Source organism: Protopterus annectens, chromosome 11.part0, assembly GCF_019279795.1.
Source record: "Protopterus annectens isolate FY-2018-M chromosome 11.part0, PAN1.0, whole genome shotgun sequence".
Classification (NCBI taxonomy): Eukaryota; Metazoa; Chordata; order Ceratodontiformes; family Protopteridae; genus Protopterus; species Protopterus annectens.
Genome location: NC_056745.1, coordinates 464,611,197 through 464,628,208, shown reverse-complemented (window position 1 = coordinate 464,628,208; position 17,012 = coordinate 464,611,197). Strand labels below are relative to the sequence as shown.

At 41.5% G+C, this 17,012-nt stretch overlaps 1 protein-coding gene across 1 annotated transcript in view; it reads left to right on the top strand.

The window, feature by feature from the left end:
- PHYH (phytanoyl-CoA 2-hydroxylase) overlaps positions 1–17,012 on the top strand; it is a 930,440-nt gene that overhangs the window by 547,107 nt on the left and 366,321 nt on the right. Inside the window, exon 6 of the mRNA XM_044087967.1 lies at positions 2,091–2,272. Coding sequence (XP_043943902.1) covers positions 2,091–2,272 — 182 coding nt within the window. The remainder of the gene's footprint in view (positions 1–2,090; positions 2,273–17,012) is intronic.

Below are 17,012 nucleotides of genomic sequence, written 5' to 3'. Positions count from 1 at the left end.
TGGACCGGGTTAAGGTAAGTGTGCGAATGAAGGTGAGTGTGCGATTGGGCACGGGTTAGGTAAGTTATGGTTAGGTCGCGGGTCAGGTAAGTGTGCGATTATGTGAACATGAGGGTTAGGGTAGGGTAGGTGAGTTAGGGTTAGGGAGCGGGTAAGGTGAGTGTGCGATAGTAATGGACCTTAGGGTTAGGGTTGGGTTAAGGTAAGTGGATAGCTAGTGGTGTATGTATGGTTTAGTGTAGGGTTTTGTGAAGTGTGTGTGTGTGTGGATTATTTATTTCGGTGTGCTTGTGTTGTGTGTATGTTTGTCGAAACAGCAAATTTTTTCCCTGGGAAAAAATTCGCTATTCTGACTGTTTGGTTTTCTGGTGTTTCGCTCTACTGGGTTTGATATTATAACATTCGAAGTTGTAAGACTTCAGTGTTATAATATAGACCCCCCCCCCCCGGTTGCAACTGCAAAGTGATGGTTCTTCAGAAGAGTAAATCTCAATCCAAAAAGGAAGTACATTTTGATTTTCTGTTGCACAGTGGAGTTAAACAGTTTATTTGTAACAACTTCCAGGCTTTCAGTAGAACTTGGCCTTCAGGGCAGAGAACTTGTATATTGCATGGGCAAATGACATCACAGTCGTGCTAACTCTCCCTCAAGCTTAGAGAGATTTCACAGCCTGATTGGCTGAATCATCTTCTCCCAACCAATGAAGTATCCAATCAGCCATCCATCCATTCATCCAGAATGTAAAGACAGGCTTCAGTAATCTTCCATTATGGTGAGCATCACCTTAGACATGGAAACCATGGTTGTTGGTACTATGGCTATAAACTTTAAGCAGCCTAATATTTTGATGTGGTTTTCAAAAGGTTTTGGATCTAACTGGACACTGCAAAGAAATTCCTGTAGCAATTAGACTGCATTGAAAGACTTTTTCCCATATAATTCATCGATGGAAGAGTTTATGCTTATCATTTTTCAAAGCTGCATATTTCCACAACCATCTGTCAGATTTGCACCTGGTTTATTGTACTACTTCTCTTAGTTAATGTTGCACTATACACCAGTTTGCATGTAAAGCAGGCAACAGCTCAAGATTAGGATTACTTGCAAAGTAAAAATGTAACTTTTGTATGTTTTTGTAAACATATAATTGATGGCACATTGGTGTTCTGCATCTTGCTTGGTTATAGTTTTCTAATTCCGGAACTTTTTCCTCAAAGGCAATTCAGTTGGGTTCAAATGACCGAAGGGAAATGTGGATATATTTTGTTTTCCTGTAGGGGTCTTCACCCTTACTTCTAGCCAGTGCAGGGGAACCCACTCTACCTATCCCATTCCACTTTTATAACTAACTTAGATATTGCCATATCTTAGGATAGGCTGTAATATTCCATTCTGCTAGTTGGCCCTAACCACATTGCATTTGAAGAACTGGTCATTGGGCAAGAAAATAGATGCTGTCTAAGAACAATTTCCACTGGTCTTGATGAATGAAAAACAAAATTGAAAAATCTAGAGATCATTCATTTACTTATTTTCTTTGGTGGTGCTCTGAGCCAGTATAGCATTGCTAAGAACAGTATAAAACTGCAATGGGTCTTGAAGGCAAGAATCTCACAAATAAAATGCAAAACAGATGAACAGCAGGAAATTAAGTTTATTTTTAAGCAATTCATTTCATATGTGGCAGTGGTGAAGAAATGAGCTGTAATGCTATAAATTGATCTGTCTCATAGGTTCATAGATTAGTACTAAGCTAACTGCCCTTGCGAGCCATTGTAAGCCTAGCCAATTATCCCTTGTGAGACTCAAACCCTGCACCTTGTGTTTGTAAGGCAAACACCTTAACCATTAGGCCACCCTCCCAACCTTTTTTTTCTGAACAGCTGTCCACCATGCAGGTCTCACCACTAGGGTTGCCACCTGTTCAGATGCCCAAGGTGGGACATCCGTTGTAGAAAAGTGAGAATTTGCAGGATAAAACATACCCCTGGCCAGTGCAAAGGACAGAATTACACTTGTATGCCAAGATAAAAGCTTATTTCATATTTTCTGCATTAAGTTTGTAAACAGACTCTTGTATCTTTTTCAGGTAAGAAAACATCACGTCATCCCATGCATCAAGACCTGCACTATTTTCCCTTTAGACCTGCAGACAGAATAGTTTGTGCTTGGACTGCTATGGAAAGGATAGACCGCAGTAATGGTTGCCTGGTTGTACTTCCTGGGACACACAAAGGCACTTTAAAGCAGCATGACTATCCTGAGTGGGAGGTAAAATTTTCTTTTTAAAGCAGCAGTTTTAGTAATTTTCAACCGATTAAAACTATCATGCAGTAGTATAATAGTTATCTGCAAGGTTAATAAAATGTTTGCCATCAGGCCGTACAGTCTTGAAAATATTACATACCTTAACTGGACTCTGGTTTGCTTGCCATTAGAAGCCACCAAGAGCTATGAAACTATGAAACTAACGTGTAATAGAAGGATAATGTGTATTTGTAGATTTGCTGAAGTAGTTGATAGATTTGGAGCATATGACTTCTCTAGAAAAAATAGAAAGAGATGTAATGATTTCTTTTAAAGTGATTTGCCAATGTTCTTAAATCACTTTAGCACTACAGCATGCAATGCATAAACACCCGAACAGCAGATCTGATATTGTTAATCCTCATTCATTTCTTACGAATGGGTATCGGTTCTGAGCTCGGAACCGAGCCGGCCATTTTCCAAGCTCGTGACAGCTTCAAACTCTCAAGCTAAACTCTTACCCACAATCCCCCACTCCCTGTTACCTCAGATTTTGTTTGCCACGTTGCCATTCGGTCGTGTCAAGCTACTTCTCTTGAGCTAAGTACAGTCAATTGTTGTTTAATAGCTTTACAGACCACTTTTCTGTCAGAAAAGTTCATATTTTATTGTCTCTTACCCTATCGCATCTAGCGTTCATAATTTCTTTAGGTTTTTCTGCTTTTTTCTTTACCACTTTTACCGCGTGGTATTCTTTCTGTACCATCGCTGGTAATCCTTTTCCCTTTTCTCTCATACCTTCGGGTACTCTCTTGAACCATTGCTGGTACCTTTTCTGTTAATTAATTTGCTGTCATGGCAGATAAGAAAGGTAGTCCAGGGTTTAAATGGTGTTCTGATTGTGGACACAAACTGCCTACTTTTGATGCACACTCTTTGTGCGTTTATTGTTTGAGAGCTTCCCATTTGTCTGTTGACCCACCCTGTACTATTTGTGAGAACTTTTCTAATAGAACCTTGTTGGAAAGGAAAAACAAGCTGTTACTGATGGGACTTCTAAAATCTCCCTTTTCCGAGGCTATTTCTGGGTCGGAGGCCTCAACCCCTTCTAGAGCCCATAAGAAAACTTTGGCTGTTCCTACTAAGGCTAAATTTTTGCTTTTGTCCCCGGCTGGGGACTCCCACCAACCAAAACCTAAAAAGGCTAAAGTTTCGGCTCCGGAGCTCTCTCAGTCAGCCCCAGTGCTTTCGGTGCCTAGAGCTTCAGCACCGAGGCCTTTGGCAGCATTAGTGATTTTAGCTCCGTCTTCTCCTGCAGTCTTCTATATATCAGCACCGAGGGGCTCCTCGGTTCAGACCATTATCACTGTATCGACACTGACCATTCAGTTGGTGCAGACCTTGACCGCGTCGGCTCTGAGATCTTGCTCGGAACCAACATCTTTATTGTTGACTCCAGTTTTGTCGGTTCCAGCTTTGGCTCCGACAACCACTTCGGCACCGATCCCTGTGTTGGTGCAGACCATGACCTTGGCACTGATGACTTCTTTGGTGCAGACAACAGTAGTCCAGTCTCTCTCAGCACGGTTGTCCTCGGTGCTGTCAGATGAGATGGGCACTGAGTCTGCCTCTTCTGTGGACAGGCCTGTTTCTCCCTTAGTCTCTGTGAGGTCCACTAGAAGCCTTTCCGAACATGATGTGTTGCATCTTGTGGACCAGGTACTCTTGGCCAGAGGTATCCCATCCCTCAGGAACTATCCTTCCTTGGGAGGTGATCACCCATCTCCAAAGACCCCTTCTTATTCTCCTCCTTCACTGCCTTTGAAGTCCATGGATATAGCGCAGTCTTCCCCTTCTGCGGTTCCCTTTGTGGGTCTCACTAAGGAACCACAGTTGCCTTCATGGCAGGAAAGTTTTGGTATGACCCAGGATGTCAGTTGTGGCACGCATAGCTTGCTGCTCCACAGCCATCCAGGGACTCCGGGTTGGCAGGCTGAGCCACTTAGGGGAGGAGTGACCCCTGTCCTAGACATGCACTCCTCTTCGGATGGACTAGCCTTCCAACTGATGGAGAAGGCTTTTGCTGCTGCTGACGATACCGGACTGTCTATACCTCCACCCGCCTCTGGTACACTGGTTTCACAAGTCGCACCTAGCGGACACCGGGTGCAAGGGCCGCAGGACATATTCCCTCAGGTATCCCCTTTTCCGCTGTCTTCTCCAGCTTCTCCCGCTGAGGAGGTCCACCAGAAAAGTTTGTGTAAGAGGAAGCACATGGACTCCACAGAGGAGTCCCTCACAGAAGACACAGATTTCGATGAGGGGGAAGGATCCCCTCGGTCACCCTTTGAAGTATCCTTTAGTGATATCCTCGAAATCCTGAAACAGAGAGGTGACTTGCAGTCCTCTAATCTGACCTCTGAGGAATCTGTATTCCTGCAGGCCATTCGCACCTGCCCCCTACTCCACCTTACTCCACCTGCCGATGAACTTGTCCGGCTCATCGTGCAGCGTGCTTGGAAGGCTCCTGATACCGTCAAAGCTATTCCCCGAATATCAGATAAGATCTTGTCCCCTCCTGCTTCGGATCCCCATTGGTCCAGAGGTCTTCCTGTGGATGCTTTGGTGGTGGCGGCCGCAACAAAAAAGGATCTGGCAGAAGAAGAAAGCCAGACTGTTTGTCCGCCTAACAAAGAGTCCCGGGCCCTGGATAGGATAGGGAAGCGCACCTTTACTTCAGCGACCTTTGCTATCAAGTCCCTGAATTTATGGCACATTTTACCAGGCTTCAAAGGGATCTGGTTTCTGAGCTCTCTGAAACCTTGGCTGGTACCATGTGTGATGAGGTCCGTGACAAAGTGGTCTCTCAGCTGGCCACCATTGAATGTATATCTAACTCCTCTATGCGACTGATATCTCACGCATCAGAAGGAGCAGCTAGAGCAGTGGGTTCAGCTGTGGTCTTGAGACGACATGCCTGGATGCACTTGTGCAACTTTGCAGAACCATTTAAGTCTTCTTTTCTTAATACCCCCTTTGAGGCCTCCTCGTTGTTTGGGTCCAAAGTTAAAAGCACACTGGCCAGATGTGAACAGGACGGTAAGACCCTTTCTGCCGTAGGTGTCCGTTATTCTTCCCCTCAACGTGCTTTCTCCCGAAACCAAAAGAGTGGGAAGATATGGTTCAAGAAATCTCATGGTCCTTTCCGTGACACACAGACCGAGTTCTCCCCCAAAGTCAGAGGGGGAAACTCACAGGGAAGATGCTCCTTTTGGGGCAGAGGGGGTCTGCGAAACCAGGGTTCCAGGGATTCTTTCCCTGGTCAATCCTACCAGCTCTCCTGAAAAGCGGCCCAACTCCTTTCCTCTGGATGTGGTTGGGGGACGTTTCTCCTTGTACCCTTCTGCCTGGTTAACCATCACCGCCGATTCCTGGGTACAAAGGATTATAACCAGAGATTATCATATCCCTTTCGATCTTTGTCCAGTCCCTTCAAAAAATCTTCCCGATGTTCCACCCAGACAAAGGGAAGAAGCAGCACTAGAGATAGAAAAGCTGCTAAGAAAGAGAGTCATCCAAATAGTCCCTCCAGACCAGATAGGATCCGGATACTACTCAAGACTATTTTTGGTGGCAAAGAAAACTGGGGACTGGAGACCAATTTTGGATCTCAGTGTATTGAACAAGTTTGTGAGAGTACAAAAATTCCGGATGGTCACAATACAGTCTATCCTCCCACTTTTGGAAAAAGATGATTGGATATGCTCTATAGATCTTCAAGATGTGTACTACCACATAAAGGTGGACAGGCCATCAAGAAGATTTCTGTGCTTCCATGCAGGAGCCAGTCACTACCAGTTCAGAGTACTGCCCTTCGGACTCTCTACGGCCCCCAGAGTGTTCACAAAGTGCATGGCAGTTGTCACAGCTCACTTGCGACTTCAAGGATTCCAGGTGTTTCCATACCTAGATGACTGGCTCATTTCCACCACCACCAGACATCTACTGGAAAAAGTCCTGGCATACTCTCTCCTCGCTGCTCAAAGGCTAGGCATAACCATAAACTGGCAAAAATCCAATCTCACCCCATCTCAGTCGACAGAATTCATTGGGGTTATCTCGGACACAAAAAACTGCAGAGCTGCTATTCCAGAGCACAGAATTCTAAGGATAAAGCAACATCTAATTCCAATCCTTTCAAAGGAAAAATCCACAGCTCATTCGTTTCTACAGCTGTTGAGTTCCATGGCAGCCTCCATCACCATTGTTCCCCTGGCCAGGTTTCACATGAGGCTTCTACAATGGCTACTGCTCACCCAATGGTATCCTTTTCAGCATCCTCTTTCAACCATGATTTGAGTAACCCACAGGTGCAAACAGGATTTAAATTGGTGGATGACACACAATCTCTCACAATGGTCTCATCCCTTCTCCCCCCAGCAACCCAAGGCCACAGTGACCACGGACGCCTCCCTGATGGGGTGGGGGGAGGGGCTATGTCAGGGACAGACAGTCCAAGGCACTTGGTCCGAACTGGAGGCCCATCTGCATATAAATGTTCTTGAGCTGAGGGCGGTGCTTCTGGCGTTGCAAGAATTCCATTCCCTGCTGCCGTCTGGGAAAATTGCGATTCAATCAGACAACATGGCGGTGGTCTGGTACATCATCAAGCAAGGTGGAACCAAATCTTACCCCCCTTTGTCGAGATTCCATGAGGATATGGCAATGGGTGATGGCTACCAACCGTTTTCTTCTAGCAACGCACATTCCCAGGAGTTCCAATGTGATAACAGACAGACTCAGCAGGTGCATTCTTCAACCTCACAAGTGGTCCCTGAATCCCTTGATAGCGGCAGAGATCTTCCACTGCTGGGGCTATCCTTGCTGCAACCTCTTTGCATCCCCGCCCAACTACAAATGCAGCAACTACTTCGCCCTGATTCCCCCTCCGGGACAGTCACCCAGGGACACTCTAGTCCACGATTGGCCCTCGGGTCTTCTTTATGCATTTCCACCCTTTCCCCTCATTCCCCAGTTTCTGAAGAAAGCCCGTCGGTTGAAGAGCAGGGTGATCCTCATAGCACCATATTGGCCTCGACAGATTTGGTTCCCCTTCCTTTGGCCTCACCTACTAGATCGACCATGGATTCTCTATCCAACCCCGGAGTTGATCTCACATCCACAGAACCTGATTCATCCCAACTTGAACAGCCTGAAGTTCACGTTTTCCTATGTGATATCACAACTGGAAAAGCTAATTTGTTTGAGCCATGATTTAATAAAAATGTTATTAAGCTTTTTATTAGAAAATGACCCAAAAAAGTAAGGAAGGTCAAGCTGGAAACTAAATTTTGGCACTTGGCTCAACAAATGCCATGATGTATATAGAAACATTGGCAAATTACTTTAAGATGCCAGGCAGCAACAGTGGTAAATTAACTTTAATCATTAACATGTGTACAGTTGGATGGCTGTGCAGTAGGGCATAAATTAACAGCAACCATACAAAAAGGCAGAAACAAATATACTTTCTGGCAAAATAGTGAGTGTTGTGTTGCATTAAGCTCCAGGAATATCCATACATTATGACAATTTAATTGGTAGAATTGAGCTCACATAACTCCTGGCATGAAGCCAGACTTGGAAAGGATGAGCGATACAATGGGTTTTATTCTTGAATGGACAGGTTTTATTCAGTGGGTGAATTTTATGCCATAACTCACACTTCTTTTCGGTACAGACCCAGCTGTTTCTGTTTTGGAGGAACATGTCCGTTTTCAGGCTTGAGTTAGCCCTTCACATGATTTTCCAAATCCCAGTGCCATGCATGATGTTAAACTGTTTACATGCCCATCATGCTGGTTACACCAATAATTGTATTTATTTACTATTTGATAACTGGTTAGGTGGGCAGATCCAGGGACCCCTTTTAGCCATGACCTGGGCACAGGCACAACAGTAAGAATAGTAAAATTATAGTGATTTACAACGCACTTAGAGACCAGTGTAACATTAGTTAGAGTTATTTTACATTACATATACATAAACAGCTCACAGGTTAAAATGGGATTTATTTGAAATCATAATAAACTGTATAGGGTATGACTAGTTCAGCTAGGCAAATTTTAACAAAGTGCTGCTATAAGTAATTGCTTTGTGGTTATAATTGTCCATTGTCCCTAAAGCATTTATATTCAACTCCATTAAATAGGTGTTCAAAAAGTGTCTTCTTGAACCCAGACAATGTGTCCTGACCCCTGAAATCACATGGAAACATATTCCAGAGAGCTAAGTCAGCTCTGGCAAAGGCTGTTTTACCAGTGACTGTTTTTAATGGAGGATGGTTGAGTAGAAGTGAGTGTGGCTGGGTATTTCATTGACAGTAAGAAGGTTCCCTAGTTGGGAGTTTTTTTACATAGTGGGACAATGACCTGCTTTTAGGATTTTATACAGTAGGGTGCTAAGTAAATAAGTGACTCTTTCTGTGTTTTAGTAGGTTGCAGTGCCATGGCCTTGAATTGGTAAGGCATATTTAGCAAATTTGTTTAGCGTGACTTGCAATCTCTGAGTGTTATGGGCAGAGTGAAAAGATAGAAGTGAGAGTACATATTCTAGCTGAATAAATTTAAAGAAAGAGAATCCGCATGGTACATCTGTCTTTTTCAAAGCAAAATTAAATGACTTACAAGGTAGAATGTTTGGTGCTGTATTTAGACAAGGTGCAAGTATCTCTGTGTTCACAAATGTGGGAATGCTGTCAGTAAAGAGTGATATTAAAGGTATCAGAGTAGAGCAGGGCTACTCCTCCTCATTTTTATAGGTTCTGCCAGGTCTAGTTATGCTATAGTTGTGGGAGTATGATTTCTGAGTATTTTGCTTGGGAATTGAGCCGTGTTTCAGTTAGGGCTAGGATATCAGGTTTGTACTGGTTAATCCAAGCATGGAAGGGGGATACTTTGTTGCGTAGGCTTCTAAGGCTTAGTGTTATTATATTTAGGCTTTTTGGATATGTTCTAGAGTGTATATTAGGAAAGGGACATGGATTTGGGTTGATATCTCTGCATTGTTGTAATATGGAGATAAAATTGCAGCTTAGTGTATTACGTTTTTTTGAAGCAGTAAGTGTGTATGGCCTAATGAGCAGGATTTTAAATAATTCACTTCACACTAAGGAAATTATTTAGTAGCAAACTTTATTTATGCCACTAAACAGACAACTAAATAAACTCTATGTAATTAAACAGTAAATCACACTGAAACAGAAAACTAAGTAAACTCTATTTAACTGAAATATGACATTAGACAATGCATTTAAAGTAAAAGGTATACATCACCGATAAAGAGAAAGCTTCATCCTGTCTTCAGTCTTGACTGGGAAGCCCCATTGCGGTCAGGCAGGAGTCTTCATCGGGAAAACAGTCCTGGGCAGTGAGTTCACTCTACAGGTGAGGCTTCAGCCTGAGTTCAGGGAGCCCCAGCTATATATATAACCAAGTTATGAGAATCAGTACTTTCCCAGTATAGGCTGGATCTTGCTAGATCATTCTGTGGTGTTGGCCACCCACCCCAGAAGAAGCAGCAATTCCTGCCAAATACAATTTGTTTGTGTTTGTGTCTTTCAGCTTTTCCCGGTTAGGGGTCACCACAACGGAATTCCGGTCCGCTAATGATTGGTAGTGAATTTTTATGTACCGGGTTACCAGCCCTGACACACAACCTTCAACGAAGGCACGCCCCATTCACGTATGCCTCCACACAGAAGACGCTTTAGCTGAGAATCAAACGGGACAACGTCTTGCTATGAGGCGACAACGCTACCGCAGCACCACCACCGCACCTGCCAAATACAATGATTTTGCAATTTTCAAGTGTTACACTGGAATATTCCAATGACTTTGCAAGTTTTAACACTTTGCTGGAACATCCCAGCACACTTACACATACAAAACATATTTCATAATCAAATGTAGTAACTTTGCTGAAATCACTAAACTGTTCTGGAACACAGCATCATTTCTCATGCCTGCTGACACTTTTAGAATATAGCATTACTTCATATGTCAAGGATGAAATAAAGAAAATAAAGATAATGTTGAGATATAGTGAGGCAACAGTCAAATAATCACACTCACTCAATGTATCCCTCTTTCATATTACATTCGGCCACTTGACTCACTTATATCCGACATTCAAAACTGTATTTGCCTTGTTATAAACGGAATAAGTTAATCCACAATTCCAGAATGTCAATAAAATCAAAATAATCATCAGAATTAAAACTGGGTATATCAACCAATTCAACAAGTTAGTGTCGGGTGCTCATATGTTTTAGCAATTATGTGTTGTATCAGACTCTGTTTTCTTGGCTAAACTAACCAATTTATTCCCTATAGTAATACTTCCATTTCGTGATGTAAAATACTGATTTACTACCTGTAAATGTTGTTCAAGATGTTGCATATTGTTTAATACTTTCTGTAAAGAATTCAGGGTGAAAGTTAAGTTATGATATTCCAGCTTGTCTGGTGAGCAGGCATGAACTACATTAATATATGTTTTCGGAGAAAAGATGTAAGTTTTATTATGCCATTTCAAATGAGTTACATTACCTAGGCAACCTACAAAAGGATTTGTTTAAGGCATATGACAATGTTTGATTTGTCACTAAACATATAAACTGTGGTGCTAAACATCTCAAAATTAGGAGGTAATATAGTCCATTTACAGATGTTGATGGAATGCTGAAGAAAACACGGTTCGTTTATAGGGGAATGCTGTCCGCAAATAAGTCCATCCATTGTTTTAATACAATGTTTTAATCTGTGTGTTCTGTCTGAGAAGTCAATGTAGTTTCCTTTTAAATGGGGTAATCAGTATTGAAACGGATACAAAGATCTAAATGCCAGCAGCAAGGTTACAAACTGACACATTATTTTTGCATTTGTGACATTATAATACATAATATAACCTGTACAAAAGTTGTCTATACATTTTGTTTTTTCAGAAAACAGCCTTATCCAATTAGTACTGGGTATTCATTGGTTAAACAGTTGTCTCCAGACATGTTCATGTTTGAGCATTAATTTGGTCTGCGCAAGATTTTTTGCATTGAAACATAAAAAGATTGTAAGGTACATGTCCAATTTGCAAACTTAGTGACATTTGCATTAAATTTTAAATTGGATTTTTTTGGAAGTTAAATTAACAGTACAACATTTTTGTCTAGCAGGGTAGGTAAAAGTACCTTGTGTCCTATTTTGTGCACTAGCAACCCATCTCCACTGAATTACTTTTGAGTTGACTTTGGTTGCTTTTACTCCTGGTGTTACGCACTTTGCCAAAGGGACTCCATACAGCACAGCGTGACCACTAACAGTTATTGCATAGATTGGAGTTAGAATTTGAAGTCAAAGAAAGGTAGCTTGATTATTCTCGCAAATAATACCAATCTGCTGGTACATATTTCCATTTTTCCTTTCCTGATGTAATAATTAAAACAGTATTGTCATTTTCAGTAACAATAACTTCTGCTTGTTCAGGTTGTTTATTGGGTTCATTGACCCATATTTTTGCATGTGAATTGATTTCATGCCTACCAGATATTTGTTACCTCTCAAAGGCAGCATCAGGCAGTGACTGCCCTCTGGTGACTGTGCCACCTAACACAGGTACATTAAATATTTGGGCTACCCTATCCTTTTTCAGTACATAAATATTTTCATTTGAACTATTTAACAAAATAATTTTAAGTTTCCCTTGGTAGTCTGCTTCAATAACTCCATTTACAACCTGAATACCTTTCAAAGCAAGTACTGACTGAGGCACTATCCAACCAAAATATTTTGTTGGAATTTAAATTTCACTTTTGGTGTCGATCAGTTGAACTGACCATGGCAGTATTTTGTAGGCATTCATTGAATACAGACTGAGTCCTGCAGTCTCATATGTGGCTCTAGTAGGAGCTAATGCACCTGCTTGAGTTTTCCAATATGTGATTGTAGCTGTCATTACATATGGTTTGATCTGCAATGCTGGAGTTAACATTCTTATTAATGGTGTTTGTTTCTGAAATTGTTCTATGATTTAAAGTCTGTAATGCCATATTTAGATTATTTCTCCAGTTTTGCAGAGTACCATTTCCTAGTTTTCTTAACTGGTCTTTAAGTAATCCATTCATTTTCTCAATTAATCTTGCTGCCTGTGGGTAATAGGGTATATGAAACAACCATTCAGTATTATGCTGTTTTGCAAAGTCCTGTACTACTCTCCCTTTAAAGTGAGTACCATTGTCAGTTTGTATTTTCAAAGACATTTCGTAATATAGAATGATTAAATCTTTGGTTTTCAGAGTACTTACCTGTGTCATTCGTCGGCAAGGAAAACCAATGTGGTATCCAGAATAAGTGTCTACTGCTGTACATATGTATTGGCTGCCCTTATTAAATGATAGAAGACCAATATAATTAATTTGCCATGTTTGTCCTGGTAACTTTTCTCATCCTATGATCAATGGTCGGCTAATGTCTCTCCAAGACTGGGCAGATAAATAGCTTTTTGGCAACTACATTCCCCTTTACCAATTTTTGTGTGGAAAAGTTTTACGTTTCTATCAGAAATTCTTGCTTACAAGTCAGGACTTGTGTTTTTAGAGGTTATCGCGCAAGCATTTTATTTTTAAGTTATGCTTTTAGTCAGGTTTCTATATGGGGAAATACCTTGAAAGTGAGAAAAAAATTTCTTTTCTGTCATAAATTATAGTTATGGCCAAACTAGAAAAACTCACAAGCTAGAACAAGAGAAAGAGAACTAACAAATGCAGATCACCACACCAGAAGCAAGAAGTTCAACCGTTTATTGTAAAGTGCTTTTCGTCTTAGGAGCTCCCAAGACTTCTTCAGACAAAGTAAAAGCACACACGCCCCCTTCTCTTATTACATACAGTTAAAATGTTATATACACCCATTGGTTGCAAAACCATTAAGTCATCAAAATTAACCTAAAAAAAAGCCTTTGACTTGAAAGCAAAAGCCTGCCCACTGTATGCAGATTACAACACAATAAATAAATCATACGGGCTACACACTGTCATTTTTGCCATGAATAGAGTGAGTAACAACCAAATACAATAAAGGCAATAACTGCCAGTCTGGACTTTCTTGCAATCAAAAAAATTAAAGTACTAAAAGCTAACCATAAAGCATTTTATTTTTCAGTTATACTTTGTCAGGTTTCTATATGGGGAAATACCTTGAAAGTGAGAAAAAAAATTCTTTTCTGTCATAAATTATAGTTATGAGGTAGACTAGACTTTTGGGGATTGTCATTACAAAAATTTACTTCAAAACTTACTTTTTAAGTTGGGTTGCACCACACTGACTGTTGGGATTGTCATTACAAAAATTTACTTCAAAACTTACTTTTTTTAATTTGGGTTGCACCACACTGACTGTCCACAGCTTTGCTACCCACTTCTCAGCAGAATCTTTTGGCTGAGACATGAATCAGGTTTCAAGCTCTTTGTTTCTTCCCTTCCCAGTTCACAAAAAGAAGAAAGTTGTATGGGAGTTCTTAGTCTCCCTGCTGGCTTCCTCTTTGCTCAGCCGCTGATGAGTGAGTCTGCTGTGGCAAGTTCAGGTACCTTGGACTGCTCATTGATTTCTCTCAGTCCCTGTGGTGTTGCTCCAGAAGCTGTTAAGCACCAGGAATTAGAAACATTCTCTGCAATTGTTCAGCTGTCCTCTTCAAGCAAGGGAGACCCACACTTGTTGGTGTTGGGAGGAGAGAGTGGGCAGTGCTCTATTGCAAAGCTGCCCTTAAGAGCTTGATTCCTGAAGAAGGGACTTATTCTTGGCTTGGGCTTTTTCTTGGGGGGGGGGGTCTCCCAGAAAAACAAAACAGAAAGGCAGTTTTCCTCTCCTGTTTCACATAGGGTGAACAGGAAAGACAGGCTGGGTTTCAAGCCTTTCAGTCTTTAAATTGTGTGTCTTCCCTGAGTTTTAAAAGACAACAATTTTCCTGTCTCTCATATTCTGATTCTCAGTCTGAGGACAGGAATTAAAATTGTGTTTTTCAAGTGTCTATGCCACGGCAGAGGAAATCAGATTCTGAGGAAGGTTTTTCTTCATTTTCCCCACTGGACAGTTATCTTTTTATGATAGATACTATTACCAGAAGGAAGGAGTTGTTTAGTGGGAGAAAAAGAAGTTACATAATATGATTGCTTACAGGTGGATTTTCATCAGCCTGCAGCAGTTCTTCCTGTCTAACCAGCATTAGAGGATGCTTTCGTAGCAGGAGTTTGCCTAGCAGTCAGTCTTCTGTCCCCAAAAAGTCTGATAAATTATATAAGGCTCTTCAGATGTACAGATTTCTCTTTTCAAACCCCATATTAAAACCTGCGTAATGTATCTGTGAAACCCTTCTGCCAACTAAATTTTTGCACCTAACTCTACTCCTTTCGACAAAGATGGGAAAGCATTTGATAAGTTTGTGAAGAAAATGTATTCTTCTTCATCTTACACTTTAACCTTCAGAATAGTGAATTGCCAGGCTCACATGTTAAAGTTTCTACTGCTTTTCCTTGATAATATGAGAAAGTTAATTACTGACCTACCTTCTTCAGAGACTAAGACATCTCTGAGTTCTTTAATATCTTTTGTGTCTCAGGTAGCCAAACACTGTTTAAAATGTTGTGAAGAAATGGCTAATGCTGTATCTAGAGCAGCTGCTACTGAGTCAGCGATGAGGAGGTTTGCCAGTCAATATTCACAAAATTTACCAAAGGATGTCAAAACTGAGATGCTGAATGCTCCTGTGGATAAAGGAGGTATTTGTTTTTTCCTGTGCTGAGGTCCTTAAAATATCTGATGAAAGGGTAAAGTTAATTCAGCACGTTCCAGATTTTTCAACCCTCCATGACAAAATACAATAAAAACTTTTCTTCTAATTCCGAGTCCTTTTATAGGATTCAAACTAAACAATCTTAGCAAGGCTCAGATAAACAAAATTTCAGAAAGCAATGGCAGGGAGATGCAAAAAATAAAGTAGGATCCTCCCAGAGCCAAAAAGTAGACTGACTATATACCCCTGCATGCTCCCCCCGGCAATCCACTGAAGCTGTCCCAAAGTCTACATCTTCACTTCCCACAATGGCGACAGATAACTTTAGATACCAGGGTTCAGAGAATCATTCAAAAAGGTTACAACTAGCAGTGAGATGCTCTTCCTCCTTTTCAAGGAATTCCTCTGTATCCATTAAATTAGACCTACTGTTGCTTCCTTTCCTACTTCAAATGTATTCTCAGGTAGCAGCAGAGACCTTTCTTCGACATCAAATAGGGAAAGGGTTCTATTCAAGAATATTTCTTGTCCAGAGAAAGTGGGAACTTGGAGACCTGTCCTAGACTTTCTTTTTATAAACCTTCACATCAAAATCCCAAAATTCAAAATGCTTTCTCTGCAGTCTCTGTTTACTCTCATTCCACCTCTCAGTTTTCTAGTAGTTCTGGATTTAAAAGATGCTTATCACATCCCAGATGTTCTTCGTGTTTCCCTGTTGCAGTCATTACATTTGGGTAATCTGCTGGCAAGTTGCCCTCAGTCGGCCTGAATTCCAAAGTCTTGAGTCCTGCGTTGGTTGCTGTCTCCTCTTCCATGACGTCAGTTTGTCAGGGGTATAAAACATGCAGCCGACACCATTTTCTTTAGTCTTTCTTGCTGCACGGTGCCCGAAGTAGAAGTATTTCTCAAGTGCCAGTCGGCCGACTACTGAAATATTCGAGTTTGAGTTTCAGAACTGAAGTTTTCACTAAAGCGAAGTACCCCGTTGGGGAAACTTTTTTTCTTGCTTTTTACCGATGTTAGAAAAAGTTAATTATTGTATTACATGTGGGAAGCAAATACCTCATAAGGATTTCCATTTATACTGTATTCCTTGCCTAGGCCCTGATCACAACGTGCCTAGCTGTTGGTTTTGTGCTAGATTTAACCAACCCAGTATTAAGCGTCGGTATATTTTTGCATCAGAGTATTTTGGATTTAACTACCCATAAATGTCGTCGGATAGCAATCCAACTACCGGAGTACATAAAAAATGCAAAGAAAAGGACAGAGAAAGGCAGTCGAGATCCAAAACCGACGACAAAGCTTCTCCTAAGCCATTCGCTGGTTCGCCCGGTACTCAGTGAGGCGCTTTCGCAGCCCTTGATACCCACTACCTTCGAGTTACAGGCCTCTACTGACACCCATGTGGAGTCCGGCATGCCGCAAGATACTCAAGGTATTGGACCGATGGATGTATCTCCCTCGGATGGGTCCAGAGCCGCTCAGCAGGCACCGGCTTCTGAGGGTGTATTCAGACTTCAACATTTGTATATAAAACCAACGAGAGCAGCAAAACCAAAGACAAAAGCAAGTTCTAAAACTAAAAAACTGATGCATGAGCCATGTGCACAGTCCTCTATGCCTAAAAAACAGATGATCAAAATGGCTGAAGACCTTATTACCTTGATCAGGGGTACCCATCCCCCTCCTGATAAGAGGCCTAGGCAAGACACTGATTATGAATCTTCAGATCAGGTTTCTATTTCTTCTGATTCCTCTTCTGATCAGGAATTATCTATACCTCTCTATGAGGATTCCGATGCTGAGGAGTCTATTCCATCTGCATCTCCTCCTGAGGATTATTAATTTGGAGAAACCTTGCATACTTTGAGGGAGCATTTTTACTGGGAGAGTCAAGACTTCTCAGAATCAAAAAAGAGAC